The 15,969-nt window shown below is 45.5% G+C and overlaps 3 protein-coding genes across 3 annotated transcripts; all 3 read right to left on the bottom strand.

Moving 5' to 3' along the window:
• Positions 1-318: 318 nt before the first annotated feature.
• LOC125507787 (U3 snoRNP-associated protein-like YAOH) lies at positions 319-4,723 on the bottom strand. The gene is made up of 7 exons (XM_048672284.1): positions 4,196-4,723; positions 3,706-4,042; positions 2,295-2,519; positions 1,767-1,980; positions 1,308-1,480; positions 1,124-1,189; positions 319-880 (listed from the first exon to the last, which is right to left on the bottom strand). Exons 1-7 carry the CDS (start codon positions 4,645-4,647, stop codon positions 785-787), a joined length of 1,563 nt encoding a protein of 520 aa, XP_048528241.1. The 5' UTR covers positions 4,648-4,723; the 3' UTR covers positions 319-784.
• A 3,069-nt stretch (positions 4,724-7,792) lies between these two features.
• Positions 7,793-9,185, bottom strand: LOC125555598 (heavy metal-associated isoprenylated plant protein 35-like). Its single transcript, XM_048718499.1, has 2 exons — positions 9,097-9,185; positions 7,793-8,787 (listed from the first exon to the last, which is right to left on the bottom strand). Exons 1-2 carry the CDS (start codon positions 9,112-9,114, stop codon positions 8,044-8,046), a joined length of 762 nt encoding a protein of 253 aa, XP_048574456.1. The 5' UTR covers positions 9,115-9,185; the 3' UTR covers positions 7,793-8,043.
• Positions 9,186-13,661: 4,476 nt separating this feature from the next.
• LOC125555597 (cationic amino acid transporter 1-like) lies at positions 13,662-15,761 on the bottom strand. Its single transcript, XM_048718498.1, has 2 exons — positions 15,245-15,761; positions 13,662-15,113 (listed from the first exon to the last, which is right to left on the bottom strand). Exons 1-2 carry the CDS (start codon positions 15,651-15,653, stop codon positions 13,732-13,734), a joined length of 1,791 nt encoding a protein of 596 aa, XP_048574455.1. The 5' UTR covers positions 15,654-15,761; the 3' UTR covers positions 13,662-13,731.
• Between the last annotated feature and the right edge of the window lie 208 nt (positions 15,762-15,969).

The following is a 15,969-nucleotide window of genomic DNA, read 5'->3' as shown; positions in this document are numbered from 1 at the left end:
TGTGAGGGTTTCCAGTCTGAGACTGGCCTGGTGCGGGTAAACAGACCTTGGTTCCTGTGTTTGATGGAACCATGATGGTCTAATCAGTGTTCGGTGATGATGTGACCGGATACATCTTGGTTAATGGAAACATGATGTTCCCACTGTTCTTTAAACTGGAACGTTTGCGTTTGCTTAGGGGTTACGGCCAAGTAACATATTTTCTGTTGGCCGATTGGTTTACCTTTTGCCCAAAGGTAAAAGATACTTTCTCAATTACGTCTGAGATATATCTACCATCATATTTGTGTATCAAAGAGGAAAGAACATAAATTTCAGTTTCACCAAAGACCGCTACCAGCCATCAAAATTTGCTATTACATAGAATGTCTCCCGCCAAAGCCAAAACCACAAAAATGTTTCCCTGCAAAAAACTACCTCAACAATTTCCTGTGACAGTCATTTCAGGCAGGGCGCAAAAGAATAGGGTTTCAAACCTACACCTGCCGTCTACAATGGAAACAGAGAAGAAAACTGGACATGACATTCCCCAGAAATCACGCATTCTACATCCAATCATTCCAACACCTCTCCATCCGTGCTTGCACACAGAAATTGCTTCACTGAACGGAACGGTAAAGCTGGTGCATCATAGAACTATAGCATGCGTGAAGCTTGTGGTTCAACCTTCCTGTATCTTTCAGCTGCGAGCATGACTGACACTCATGGTGTTGGTACAATCTTTCTCGTCTTGACAGTGTATGAACAAGCCGCAGGGTGTTTCTCAATGCGCAGGCTATCTACCTTACAAATCTTCAGAGTCATCTTGTAGACTGAGCCGATGAATTGCAACCCCATTCTTTGCTGTTGCGACTCGGCCCCATTTTCCAAGACGAGGTTCCTAAGAAAATGGAGATAATCAAGTCATGCTGTTGAAGATACAATAGTGTATGACACTTTGTTTCGTGCTGGTACACGGAATTTCTTGAGAGCAGACATAAGAACGACCATCAGTAGTGGTTATCATGTTTGCATTTCTTGAGATTTTTTCTATATATAAGAAGAGACAACTTTCTTGGCCTCTGGATCATATTATGCACACAACCAAATTTCACCAGCTAAAAAAGATGGGAAAAACTCTTACTCGGCCAACACCAGCAACAATGAAGCGTCCCGATTTTGCTATTGCAAGAGAATTGACAAAGCCATCCTGTGCATGACAAATTGCAGATCAGACTTACAACAGGGTCATACGGAAAAGAGAGGGTAGTCATTACAGTAGTAAGTAATGACCACTGGTGTGAAGTAGAATAATGCGAGTTAAATACCAGTGGCAAGTCGAACAATGGCTGCATCCCTTTTGAATCAGGTTGAATTGTCCAAAGGCGAACAACACCATTAGCTGCTCCAGACGCAGCCAGATCAGAACCTTTTCTTGCAGCAACAGCACTAATCCATGAATGAGCTGATGAAAGGCTTTGAGGCTTACAAATTCCATTTTCTGCATAGTTGCACAAGGAATAAACATGACATAATCTCAGTTGTTGAAATGAGGGAGCATACAGGAAGGCAATGTTCTCACTGCATTGACCACAAGTACCGAACTACCAACGCATGGTGAAAAAGGGAAATATGACTAATATTGCCTGGTCAAATACCATCTTTACATGGTTTCCAATCACTACAAGAAGCTAAACAAATAAAATCCTACCATACCTTGCATCAAAATAAATGATTCTTTTTTTATCGCAGAAAGAGAGCAACAGGGTTGAGAAAGTATCTTTTACCTTTGGGCAACTTTTCATCAGCACTGTCAAGTGAACTAGGAGCTAATGCTGGATGGGCATTTTTTATTATGTGAGTAGGTTTCTTTCTCATAACACTCCAAAGCTCGAGGCTTCCATCATCTGATCCAGACAAATATTCCTTGTCATCGATAAAGCAGCAGCACTCCAAAGACACAGCAGGAGCACGAAAGACTAACTGTGACTCCTCCGGTATCTGCCAAGAAATGAAAGCTTATTAAATGGAAAGGTAAGTCCTTACATTACAAGGTTTTAGCCTACATTTCTTAACAGAGAAAGGCATGTCTGTTCGAGAATTAAAGCATCTCTCCTTGGTTGCATGAAACAGAGATGAAAGTGTCATTTACATGCTCACACATTGTTGAAAACCCTACTTGAGGTCTTATCAGTCTACCTATTTATTGAAAGCAGCTAGACATGCAGATGAATCACACAGCGTTATCTGATTGTATCACAAACATATGAAGCGTAGAAGCTACAACGAACGAAACAGAGCTAAGTGCAAATTACCTTCCAAAGATGCATTGTTCTATCCCGTGCTACAGTCAGAAGTCTATCTTTGCTGAGTGCGTCAGTTGTCAATATTTCACCCTGATGACCATATAGGCAGTGCATGTATGTTCTATCTTCAGCATTCCACTGCATTATTGAACGATCATAAGAACCAGAGAATAGCTCTGAAGAGTCCAGGCCGAAAGCAAGACAGGATACGGGCCCTCTATGTCCACTGAATGCCTGCAGAACAGCAGAAAACAGTACTGAATTAAATTACATAAGCAGCGCAAACAATTAACATCATCCATAGTAGTAAAATTAACTCTGGCTCATGAGGGCATCAATAGTGATAGTATATGTTACTTTCAGAAAGATGTTGACAACGGTAAAGAGTGGATCCAAAAGGATCATGGATCTTGCGAGATAAGCTAGTGCAGGGGCCAAAGAAATAAGAAGCGCCCAAAAGAGGGAAGGTCATCATTAGCAATTTAGCATTGGGCAATAGGTTATATGTATTTGAAGTTTGATAAATACAGAGTGACAGAATATTACATGGCAAAAGTAAGCTATACACACTGACATTAAACGAACATCTACAATCCAACTGAAAATGCTGCTCCCTGAATCATAAACAAACAGCTTACACTTGTAAACGGATCCTGATATGGAATTCAAGTTCCGTGTGAATTGACCTAAGAATACATCTGGTCAGTAGCAGACCCCAAACAGATATCTACGAAGGGCTACAGCATTCTAACATTGATCAATACTGACAGCAATATCTTGGGGTAGTAAACACTTGACATGGGGGGGGGGGGGGGGGGGGGGGGGGGGGGGGGGGTACTTTTCTACAAACAGCCTTGGCAAATGCAACATGTATATATATAACGTTATTCCTTCTACTTTGTGATTGTACTCCACCTTCCAGAAAAACTATGAGCACAGTAACAAAACAATGTTTGATAGCTTATATTGTCTAAATAACATTGCGAAGGCAATAACAGCTCAAGAGAAACATCTCAGATGAACTATAAGTGGTTTGCCTTGATTTGTTTTGGGTTATTCGACAGTATGACTCTGACATACAACACATATACAGGGAAATAATGTAAGCTACCCATTCCGTCACACAAATTAATAAAGAAAAACAATTTTCAATTTTACAAGCACGATAGTTCCTGCTAGCTAGCTCTACAATTTTGCTTTTCATCATTGTTCTGGTTTGCTTCTGTCGGGACCTTCTGGTTTGCAGTTTTTGTTTGCCTTGTTTTGGTTGGGCCGTTACAAATTCTGCGGCATCTTGACAGTTTCTTCTAATATACAATGACACATTAGGGTGCTTGTTCGAGAAAAAGGAATCAAACTTGCAAGCATTTCTCTGAGTAATATGGTTAGCTCTTATATCATCGACAAATGAATACCACACCTGTATGTGCTCCCGTGATCGAACATCCCACAAATGGATATGCCTATCGAAGCCACCAGTGGCCAAGTATCGCCCATCGGAACTAACAGCCAGTGCAAGCACCTGCTGGCTTCTCTTCTTAGAGAGAGGAGCTTTAGCATGGTGAGAAACCAACACCTTTTCAGTTGGCCACAAATACTTCTCGCTTTGCCCGGTCTCGACATCCCAATGGAGGATAACTCCATCTTTGGATGCCGAAAACCCCTTGTCGCTGTCCTTCGACAGAGCAACGGCAGTCACTGGCTGCCGGTGCTTGGCTATAAATTTGAATCCATCCTGCTGGCCAGGTGGTAACACCCTGCAAATTGCAATGCCTTGTCACATACATGAGGTGAAAAAAATCCTACTCCATTAATTTGATTTGAGCGAGGCAGTCGAAGCAACAATACAACCGGGTGGCAAAATGGAAGGACAGCAAAAATTAATAAACTCGCAGAGAATTGCTGCTCACCTTGCGGCGAGGCTCAGGCGCTGCCTGCCACTCTCCACGAGCTGCTTCTTCCGGAGGAGCTTGGCGACCCGCCTCCCCCCGGGCAAACCATCATCCTCGTCGTCATCTTCGTCGTCGTCCTCCTCCTCTTCCTCCTTGTTCCTCTTCACCGCGTCGGCGATCCTCTCCAGGTACTCCTTGGTCATCCGCAACCTCTTCTCCCCGGCCGTCTCCTTCTCCTCCTCCTCCTCCTCCTCCTCATCCCCGCCCGCGACGGCGCCGCCCAGCGCGAGGGTGTCGTCGTCGCTGTCCCCGCTCTCGATGTCCTCGTCCGCGCGGGCGCGGCGGCGCTTGGGCTCCGACTCGAAGAAGGGGTCGTCTCCGGCGGCGGCGGCGGAGGGGCGCTTGCCCTTGCCCTTGCCCCGCGGCGGCGGCGGCGGCTTCTTGCTGCTGCGGTTGCCGCGCGGCGCCATTGGTCGGTGTTGTGGGGGGAGGAAGGGGGCGGCAAGTTAGGGTTTTAGGTTTCCTTTCTGCGGCGGGGTTTTGCGCCGGAGCCCGACCGCCCAGTTAGCACCGTTTTGTGGGCTTTTTGTGGGCCAGTGTTGAAGCTGGGCAGGAAAAAACCTAGGCCCACTTTCACCTAAAAAAAAACCTAGGCCCATTTGTGTGGTTACAGATTCTCTTTTATTTATGCGGGAGTTCTTCTCTTCTCAAATTTTTTTTTATGCGGGAGCAACTAACGCTAAAACAATTCCCCTAAAAAGAATTAGCCCTAAAAAATGCGGGAGCAACTTTTTTTTTTACGGGAAGGCCTTCATGGCTAGTTTTATTCATCTCAAATCAAACTTACATCGTTAGCTAAGAGCTTGTAGATAAAACTAGGGGGTGTATCCAACAATGCTCTTCCCCAATTGTCCATCTCAACATCAGACACTTACATCGTTAGCTAAGAGCTTGTAGATAAAACTAGGGAGTGTATCCAACAATGCTCTTCCCCAATTGTCCATCTCAACATCAGACATTTCCCTAGAAAAGACACAATCTGTACATGGTCCAAATAAAAAATGGACATCCAATGGATTTTTCTATACATGGCTCAAACATCTACGAACCTCCAAACCCAGCTCGTCTACAAGGGATAAACCTTGTCGTTCCAGTGGCTAAGCTTGTGACCACATAATTCACTAAAATCAAATCGTCCACCATATTACATCAGTTTTCCTTTACAACGGCTGAATTTTTTTTAAACTTGTTTACTCTTCCTCTTTGACATGCTCAAAGCAGAATAATTCACTTTTATAAATATCTTAAGTCCGGACAATTGCACAAAAAGGTAAATGATTTGTTTCATACTATCTGTCTTGTTCACGTCGTGCTCCATAAAAATTATAGTATTACCCGCTTACTAGAGAATGATACCCACTTCCCGTCAATAGATTTCCTGGATGAGACCATCCACCTAGCCATCCTGCTTACCCCTTGCTATAATGACCACCAACAGATCAACAACAATGTTGAATAGGATTGGCGGCATAGGATCCCCTGGCTGCAACCCCTTCCTAGGTTTTAAAATAGTGGTCGATGTATTGTCACTGATTTTCACCCCAATAGTACCACCCTAAATGACTTTATCATAGGGTTTTCACAAATCCACTTTAAAATTAATCTCCTCGAGGTTCTTAGAGTGCAACTCATGAATAGTTTCATGAAGGACGACCACCCCCTCAAGGATGTGTTGGCAGGCATGGAAGTCATAGTAGTATGTACCACAATTTGTGCTATCATTGTTAGCCTATTTTTATCCATTCGATATAAAATTGAAACTAACATTTAGCAAATAATTTGACCGAAATCACTTAAACCACGCCACGCCACATCGTTCGACGGAGGCCAGGGAGCGTTTGGTTACTGCATCTGTCCGGTGGGAGATGGTAGCGCGGGATATCTTCAACCGGTTTGGATGGCGGTCATGTAATAGGATAGGCGATTAGTTTACCTATCTTTGTTATGCCAGCCGGTTGTGGCTTTTGGACCTATTGTTTTTGGCGTCGGGGCTCTTTGTGAGCTTGCCGTTATTTTGTTTTCAGACTATAAAACTTTGTTGAACCTCTTTATTTATCTATAAATGTGGCCGTATGCATTGTTCTGATGCAGAGGCCGGGGAGTCCCCCTTTTTCGAAAAAAAACATCGTCCTTCTTAGGAAGCAAAGTGACCATGCCAAAGTTGAGTTTAAACTTTAAGCAATTAAAGCTTTCGGTTGAATAAGTCCTCAAACATTGGCATCATGTCCCCATTGATAGTCCTCAAACTATGGTGTCTTCATCCATCGATATGAAGTTGAACATGGGGCGCCCAAACAATTGTTTATAGTAATTAGAAATACATGACTTGGGATTCTCCTGACCCACACTGGTTCACTCGTCTTTTTTAAGTTGGACATTTTTCGTTTTTCTACGCTTCACATCGGCGATCAAATGAATTTTGTGGTGTTATTGCCACCTTCCCTCACGTACCTCACTTTGGAAATTCAGGCCCATTTAATATGCTCCGCATGCAGAAGTTTAGCTATGCTCTTGCTGGCCTCTCTTTTAGTAGCGCATTCTGCCTGAACAAGGGGAGTCGATTATGCTTTGATATCTAATACATCAATAAGACAAAGTATCCTTTATTTTTTAATTTTATAAAATACGCTCACATTCTTAGTTCCCATGCAAGAACCGTCTAAGATGATGGATCTTATATTGCTACCTTTCTCAACATTGGTGGTATCCTAATTCTTTTTCCCATCCTATAACAATCATCTCAATAAAGCCGTCGTTCTCAAACCATGATAACTCGAAAGAGAAAGCCGCTTTGTTCCCCACGTGAGCAGTCTTATTAGAGTCAAACGGAAGGGGATCATGATCAGAAAGTCCCCTTCGCAATGCACACAACATAATTAGGGAAAAGAAATTATCCCCTCTCGGAGCTATCCGAAAGGTGACCCGACTTTTAATAAGTTGGTGTAGCAAGACTATTATTTCAAGTAAATCGACGTCCTGAGAGAGCTATCTCCATCACGCCAAAGATTTTCAATTATAGCATTAAACATAAAAAGTCCATCTAGCGCTGAAATTTTCATTATTCTTTTTGGCACATTAACAAATAATATTAAAACATCCTCCCACAACCATGAATAAATTTTCATCTCCACAAGTACGAACCAACTCAGTCAAGAAAGCGAGTTAGTGCTCAGGTTATGCAGCCCTCTTAACCACAACAACAGTCCTATCAAAGCCGTCAAGTTTAGACCGCATGTAAAACTTAATAATCAACCTAATCCTCCATTTCCATTTTTTCTAACATCAAGTGAACGCCTATTAACTCCTAGCAAAATACACTTGATCTCCCTAGAGAAGGAAGGCCTAGCAGTCAAGTAATATTACCAAGTAAAATTAGGCCTAGCGGTTTCCATAGAAGTGATAAAATCCGCCTTTTGCTTCCTAGTAGTCTTCGTCAGAAAACAACCCTTAGCCGTCAGAGTTTTCTAGGACTACGTCGCAACATAGAAAGGTATTTCCATGCCCGCTCGCGAATGACTTTCGTCGAGGACCATGGCTTTATGAGGTTCTATTGGATGGACGGCAATAAAAATAGCGACTATTGCCAGAAAGATTATCTCTCGACCACTACAAGTCAAGCATCTTATTGTTCCACATGCGTTACCTCTACACAAATCCCACGCCCCACCTTATGAAAAACTAAACCACATATCCATTTTACACCACATCATATATATAGGCAAAAAGCAAAAATCTATCTCACTTGCCCTTTCGGGCCGAAAGAGTTTACAGAAACAGATTCCTTACGCAAACGGCCTCTTTTTCAATTATGCTATGCTGCATGCGTTGGGGTTCTCCTCGCTGAACATCGAAGTGATCTGGCTCCCATCTCCTCTTCCCCTAGCAGCCGCTGGATGGTAGTAGCATCTTCCTTCTTGGGCTGAAGAGCCCACATGGCCGTACTCTGATATGCGAGGAGGACTGTAGCTACGACTATGTGCTGCGTAATATGGTGCAGCATCATCATATTCATATCCATATCTGACGCCATGAATGTTGCTCGGATGGGTTGCCCAATGACCTCTGTACGCATGGTGGCTGTATGGGCAGTCACGCACCATGTATATCATGGAGGTGGCTGGTGCTCCAGCCGGTGGTGGCGCCTCTTTGTTCTCTGCCGCGGTGGGTTCTGCTGGTGCCTCTTCTGCAGGCGGAGGCGGAGGCACATCAGCAACCGGGGCTTCCCCTTCCGCGGGTGGCGCCGGAGCTGCAGGCGGGGCTTCTCCCCCTCCCGCGGGTGGCGCCGGAGCTGCAGCCGGGGCTTCTCCCCCTTCGGCGGGTGGCGCCGGAGCTGCAGGGTCGGTGTGCGAGCAGATGGTGGGAACCCTGTTGGCCTTCCTGATGGCCTTGACGATCCTCGCAGGATCGGCGATCCCCACCACCGTGATCTTGTGGTTCGCTTGATCAACATGTACCTCGCCTACACCGTCAATGCCGGTCAGGGTCTTCCTCATCTTGTGCACGCACCCGTTGCAGTCCATCCTTACATGGAGCTCGGTTATTCGCGGTGTCTGCAGATTGATACATGTAGATATATTAGAAAAATGTGCTATCTGATACTCCCTCCGTTCCATAATATAAGACGCTCATATATTATAGGATGAAGGGATAGGACATAAGCGTCAATGACTAGTGTGGTTAGTTACATAGAATCTCCCTCCATCTCATAATATAAGAGCGTTTTTGACATTACACTAGTACAGAGGAAGTAGTTAATAAATCAAAAAAATATGCACAAGCATTACCCTAAAAAAAAGCACAAGCATGAGAAGAGAAAAAAATGGTTTGAGTTACACGGATAGATGGGCAGGCTCACAAACCTCTGGTTCGGAAGTCATTCTTGAAGCCTCCGGTTGGAGCTTGGAGCTGGAAGTTCTTGTGGAGAGCTCTCAAGACATTATAAGGCAGGCTGGTGGAATCATGGACAACGCAAGAAGTTGCATTTATATGGAGCTAATGAGCTGAGACGGAATATTTGTGTGGGTCACCTAAGGAATCGTTGGAAAGTGAAAAGAGGGGCCCTTTGATATATACAACCTGCTCTTCTTTTCCATGAGTTGTAGTCGTGGCCGTAAGTGGGTTCCAAGATGAGCTAACAACTGGCCACAACCATTCTAGACCTAGAATAATCCAACCGGTAATTGTTGCACCTGCTATACCTAAATAACACCCCTATCATAGATTTCGAGATGGAACATCATTTTACCATTCAACAGCGAGCGGTACATTCGTAAATTTCAAGATGATATATCGACTCAGTCTTTCGGAGATGCTTATAGGAGTAGGTTGTTAAAAGAAAAAACAGCAAGCGGTGCAGCTGCTGCCTTATTTACCTTGAACACCACAACCCCAATGAGTTAAAAATCGACCTGGTTTCCTACAAGACAGTATATGTAGAACGGAACTCGGCAGTCATTGAATTCTGCATGACTTGTTTTCCTTCTCGAGGATACCATGGAATGAAATATTAATTATGTTTAGGATGAAATACTCAAAGCAATATTGCTTTGAAACTATATGTCTGGGTTTTATTCAGTTGGGTATAGTTGAGCACCTCCATTTCAAGCACGGCCACCAGTTTGCATTTTTGGCATTCATCGATTGGAATGGGGATAGGAATATCCCTGGCCGGCCAACGGAGAAGAGAAAGCATGAGAAGATCATAGATAGTGGCTTCTTTGGTCACAAGAAGGGTTCTTTTAAAGGTGGAGGATAACCACTCGTGGGAATCCCCTCAGCTAAAGAAAGGTATAGCTTCGTAGCCATGTTAAAATCATATATAATGAAAATTTATGCACCTTTTTAGCACTCTAGCCATGGACCATGCATGATAGACATTTTCTGAAGTTTCAAAGTATTATGTTCTGGAAGAGAGTGGATTTTTTTTAGCTCCAGCGCGCTTTTTGGAAAATCTAAAAAACAAATCATATTTTGAAGTTTCAAAAAAATCGGAAAAAATACACATGAACCTACACTACGTCTTCATGGCGAAATATGTTTTGGTGTGAGCCGCACAAGAAAATGATGGACTTTTATAATGAATAGTGTATGTGCTAGAAATACACGGTTTTGTTTACTTGTACAACCCACACCAAAACGTATTTCGTCATGAAATTTTACAAAGATATAGTATGCATACCTAGGTTCATGTTTTTTCTATATATTTTGAAACTTCAAAATATGATTTTTGGATATTTTTTCCAAATAAAAAGCACTATGGTGCTCAAGCTCTATCTGGCATTTCAGGTTCTAAAAAGCACTATGGTGCTCAAGCTCTATCTGGCATTTCAGGTTCTTGAATTCTTTCTATAGCAAACAACAGTTTGTTTGACAGATAAAAAAAAGTGTATTTCTATGTTGTGTCAGTATAATGTGTCAGTAGCTCCAACGGGACCCTCTACTACTTCATCCCCATGTGTCCGGACCAAAAAACGCCACCCAACCGGATCCCTCAAATCCAACCCATATGTCTGGGTTGTCCGACACGGCGACACCCCCCATATGTGCGCCGATTTGGGGTCGCCAGGACATGTCCGTCACGCCAGATTCCGCCAGGACCCATCCAAATCCCTTCCTCCTGCGCATGCGCCGTTGCTCTCCTCCGTCATTGCTCCATGTCCACGTCGCTGACCTCCTCCAAAAAAACATATTTTGAAGTTTCAAAAAACAATCTGAAAAAATGCACATGAACCTACAGATTTATACTACATCTGCATGACGAAATACGTTTTAGCGTGAGCTGCACACAAAAAATGATGGACTTTTATAGTGACTGATGCATGTGCTAGAAATACATAGTTTTCCTTTTTTTTGCACAGCTCACACCAAAATGTATTTCGTCATGAAATTTTACAATGATGTAGTATACATATGTAGGTCCATGTCTTTTTTTTCTTCAGTTTTTTCGTGAAACTTCAAAATATGATTTTCGAATTTTTCAAATAAACAAGCTCTACTTGGCATTTCCAGTTTTTGAATTCTTACTAGTCAATGTGTATGTGCAATGCACGTTTTGTTTTTGCAGATGTACGTGCAATGCACGCTCATTTGGAAATATTTGTCAAAATGTACGTGCAATGCACTTAATTTAGAAATATATTAAGTGCATGCGGATATTAAGTATGATATTATTTGCGTGTTATTATGTGATTAGCACTATATTTGGCATGAAATTAACTGCATGCTAAACGTGTTGAGCGCTCGACATTGAAGCAGTCTAGGTCGTTAGATTGATATGATTTGATGGTCGAGATTAATTGAATCTACCTCTTTGAGTCTTTTTATATTGGTATAGGTTATAGAAAACAACAGTTTGTTTGATTAAAGATAAAAAATATTTTCAAATGATAAGTACCACACGTGTGGTACAAAGCAGTTCAGGCTCAGATGGTTTTTACAACTAAAGTTGTCATCCGAAAAGAATAACCAAACCAAAAAAAGCTGAAACTTGTCATCCGAAAAAAGTTGCCATGCTTGACAACTAAAATTGTCATCCTCGCGTCGCTAAACTTGCCAAAAAAACGTTAGAAGTTGCCATGTGTTCATGCCACACGTGTGACACTTATCAGGGCCCAAGATATCTGTACCTCTCTGTTGTATAAGTAATGGATCCTCTAGTTTTAACAAGATTAGAGCATCTCCAATCCGACCCTCTATTCCACCCCATGTGTTCAGACCAATAAACGGCACCCAATTTGATTCCCCAAATTCAGCCCATATGTTTGGGCTGTCTGATAGGGGAAGCTCCGCCTAAATCGAGGGCAAATGGGATGGCCCGCCCACTCTGCCTATGAGTTCTTTTTTTCTCTTTTGCTTTGTAGTCGGATTTTCACCAAAACCCGGCTATTAATTTTTAGGACCAAGATATTTTTAAAACTATCATTTTTTAAAAAATAGCTCAGTATGTTAAAGAAATCAAATGTATATTAAAAAATCACTGCATATTAAGAAAAGGTTTCTCTATAGTTAGTAAAGTTTATCAAATATTCAAAAATGTTCTATATCAAAAAAATATTCATCTTATATTAACAAATCATTTGAAAAATGTTTATCGTATACTAAAAATAGTTCAATGCATATATGTAAAAGCTTTACCGTATATTATAAAAATATTTATCGTGTATTATAAAAATTATAATAAAGAAAATGTGAAAAAGGAAAAAAAGAAGAAAAAACCAAATCTAAAAGGAGAAAAAGACATAATTTAAATAAAAAAAGCACATAGAGGTAAAAAGGAGAAAATGCCAATTTATAGTGAACAAACAAAAAAAACAATGCTGGGAACCCAGCACGCTGACCGTCCCACCTCCATCGATAGCGGCGAAGCCACCCCTCACTCAGTGAAGCCTTGTCTATTTGCCGCATGCCAACAAATAAGATCTACCCTAAACATACACGTTTTTTCGAGAAAAATCTCGACCTATTTCTCTTCAATGATGATAGTACAACAAACACTGAAAACAAAATTTACAAAGACAACTACAAGCACTGAAGCGAGTAGAAGGCGCGCCGGTATTATCGCCCCTCTGTCGCCGGAGTCAGGCAAAACTTATTATAGTAAACAGTCAAAAAAGTTGTCGGACTAAGGCCTCATAGGAACAATGTACCAAACACAGCAAGCACTGTCAATGAAGAGTATAGGTCGAAAGCATTCAACTTGAAGACACACGAATGTAGAAGAACGAAGACTAGATCCGAGCATATCCATTAAAGACAACCACCAATCAAATCATGTGACATACCTCCACACGTTCCCTGACGATGCAAAACGCACCATCGGGGCGGAGGCTAGGCGGGGGGAACATTATTCCAACTTCAGAAAGCTGTCGCTGTCTCGCCTTCCCAGGCAGGACACAAACCCCAACAAAACTCAAAAAAATATCTAATAAAAAAGCCTTTCCATCGACAAGGCCGAGATCCACCATGCCCCCATGGCCCTAAGGCCACAAAATATGAGGTGGATCGACGGCACCACCTCCGAAAGGCAAAAATCCTAGTCGACGAAGGGGTAAATCGAGCTTCTTGATGTTATTCTAAACATACACACTTGACATGCAAGTCAAATGGTCCTTCGAGACTTCAGTATTTTAATTAGGCCGAGGTATAAGATTTAGATTGCTACAAAATATTATACTGAAGGTTGTGGCTAGGTCTCAGTTGACTGAGATTTAACCAAGTTTTGGTCAAGTTGCATAGCATGCAAGAGAGAAAATAAAAAAACTGAAAACAAAATGTTACGCAAATCTAACGTAAGATTTGACAAATTAATATAGCATCGACTGAGACTTAATTAATTGAGACTTAGCAAGACTGCGTATTAAATCAGCTAACCATACTTTCGTCAAAAAATTCTTAACAAATAAAACGACACTACTAGTAGCTAGTACATCAACTAATTTGCGATTGTGAAAAATAATGGACGTACAGATCACTAGTCTAATGAATTCCTGTGCTAATTAGCTGCTAGCTCCGGCAATTTCCACGGCCTTGTGGCCGCCTTCTTCCACCCTGGCGGCGGCAGCCTCGGCCGCGAGCACCTTGGCAGTGTCGTAGGAGGCGTGGAGGCCGACGAAGAAGTAGTACACGAGCAACGCCACCGTCCATATCGCGAACCTCATGAAAGACTTTGCATCGATGGATCCGAGCAGGAAGATGTTGATGAAGATGGACGCCGACGGCAGCCACGGCACCAGCGGCACCCCCCACATCGTTGGCACCCTCGCCTTTGGCACCCCGAGGTGCAGGTAAAGCGTCGCCGCGAACCACGCCGGCACGGTCACCACGTATGCCGCCCACCCGCCGTCCACCGCCACGCCCCAGTACACCGCTGTACCGACGGAGGCGGCGAGGATCACGGCGACGCACGAGACGAGCTTGTTACGGTTGGCGGCGGTGGTTTCACCGGAGGCGTAGTAGCGGTGGACGAGCAGTGCGACGGCGACGAGCATGAAGATGAAGAGCGTGGAGATGGAGAGGAGGTTGGAGAGGATGCCGAGGTCGGTGAAGAACGCGATGATGGCCGTGGCGGTGAGCATCGTGACTGTGGCGCGCACCGGCGTTCCCCAGCGCGGGGACACGACGGCGAGGCACGGCGGCGCCATGTGCGTCCGCGCGATGTGGGTGAGGTACCTGGCCTGGCCCACGGCGCTGACGAGCAGCACGGTGGTCATCCCCTTGAGCGCGCCGAAGGCCACGATGTACTTGGCCCAGTCCATGCCGACGGCGCTGAAGGCGACGGAGAAGGGCGCGTCGGGGTCGATGTCCCGGTACGGCTGCATGAGGCAGAGCGTGACGGCGAGAATGCAGTAGACGACGGTGGTGAGCGCCATGGCGCCGACGAGCCCCACGGGGATGTCCTTGGCCGGGTTCTTGGTCTCCTCGGCCATGGTGCTGACGGCGTCGAAGCCGATGTAGGCGAAGAAGAGCACCGCGGACGCGGCGAAGATGCCGCGGGCGCCGTAGGGCGCGAACTCGGCGGTGAAGTTGGAGAGCTTGGCCTTGGAGAGGCCGGCGCCGATGATGAAGATGATGACGGCGAAGTGGACGATGGAGAGGATGTAGTTGAAGCGGGAGGAGCCCTTGGTGCTGAGCACGGCGAAGAGGCAGATGAGCGTGATGACGACGACGGCGATGGGGTCGAGGCGGTTGTAGTCCTCGGCGAGCGACGTGGCGTGGATGCGGAAGTCGTTGGGGTGGTGGTTGAGTAGCGTGGCGAAGTAGGAGGTCCAGGAGCGCGCCACCGCCGCGCCGCCGATGCAGTACTCGAGCAGGATGTTGCCGGCGGCGATGAAGGCCATGAAGTCGCCCAGCTCCACCCGCAGGTACGCGAACGAACCGCCTGCATGCATGGAGTCAATGAGATGAGAGTTCTACTCATCCATCTCATGCATGCATGGAGTCAATGGAAGTAGGAACGTAGGTAGGATACGATCTAGCCGTAGATCGGACATGAGATGAGATGAGAGTCACCTGCGACTGGGATCTCGATGGCGAACTCGGTGTAGCAGAACACGGAGAGCATGGCCGAGATGCCGGAGACGGCGTAGGAGAGCACGACGGCGGGGCCAGCGGCCTCCTTGGCCTCCTGGCCGGTGAGCACGAAGATGCCGGCCCCGATGACGGCGCCGACGCCGAACCACGCGAGGTCCCACCAGTTGAGCTCCCGGCGCATGTCGGCGCCGCTGCGGCCGCGGACGGCGTGCACCTCGACGTCTACGGCGGAGCGCGCCGTGAGCCGGTCCCTGAGCCGCGGCCCCGTCTCCAGCAGCGCGCGCCCGTACGCGCCCCAGCTCGCGAACGAATCCTCCGGGAAGACGCCGCCGCCGCAGCACCCGGCGGGCCGGCGCATGCCGACGTCCGTCGCCTCGCCGGGCGCCATGGCTGGTGGCGGCAGTACGCGCGCGCGCGAGCTGGCGGGTCGCAGGCACGCGCGAGCTGGTGGCCGGACGCGCGGGTATCTCGGGGCGGAGAATGAATCTGTGACCGATGCATGGGGTCGGGCGTGCGTATATGTAGGAGAGCCGGCGACCGGAGGGAATCCGGTGAGTTCGTTCGCGTCGAGTGGAATCAAGCGAGTTGGTTACGTCAACACTCAACAGCCTCACCGGAGATGCTGCACTACGTACGCGGCTGTGGAAATGTCGTCGATCGTGCCGGGCCGGGCCTGCTTGCGATAAGGAAGGAGTTGAAAGGCC

Source organism: Triticum urartu, chromosome 5, assembly GCF_003073215.2.
Source record: "Triticum urartu cultivar G1812 chromosome 5, Tu2.1, whole genome shotgun sequence".
In the NCBI taxonomy this organism is placed as follows: Eukaryota; Viridiplantae; Streptophyta; class Magnoliopsida; order Poales; family Poaceae; genus Triticum; species Triticum urartu.
Note: the sequence above shows the minus strand (reverse complement) of the source record. Positions and strands in the feature narration are given on the sequence as shown.

Coding starts and splice junctions, on each gene's coding strand:
- LOC125507787 (XM_048672284.1), bottom strand. CDS start 4,647: ATGGCGCCGCGCGGCAACCGCAGCAGCAAGAAGCCGCCGCCGCCGCCG. Junction 4,043..4,195: donor CGCCTGAGCCTCGCCGCAAG/GTGAGCAGCAAT, acceptor TGCAATTTGCAG/GGTGTTACCACCTGGCCAGC. Junction 1,981..2,294: donor GAACAATGCATCTTTGGAAG/GTAATTTGCACT, acceptor ATTTCTTGGCAG/ATACCGGAGGAGTCACAGTT.
- LOC125555597 (XM_048718498.1), bottom strand. CDS start 15,653: ATGGCGCCCGGCGAGGCGACGGACGTCGGCATGCGCCGGCCCGCCGGG. Junction 15,114..15,244: donor CATCGAGATCCCAGTCGCAG/GTGACTCTCATC, acceptor CCATGCATGCAG/GCGGTTCGTTCGCGTACCTG.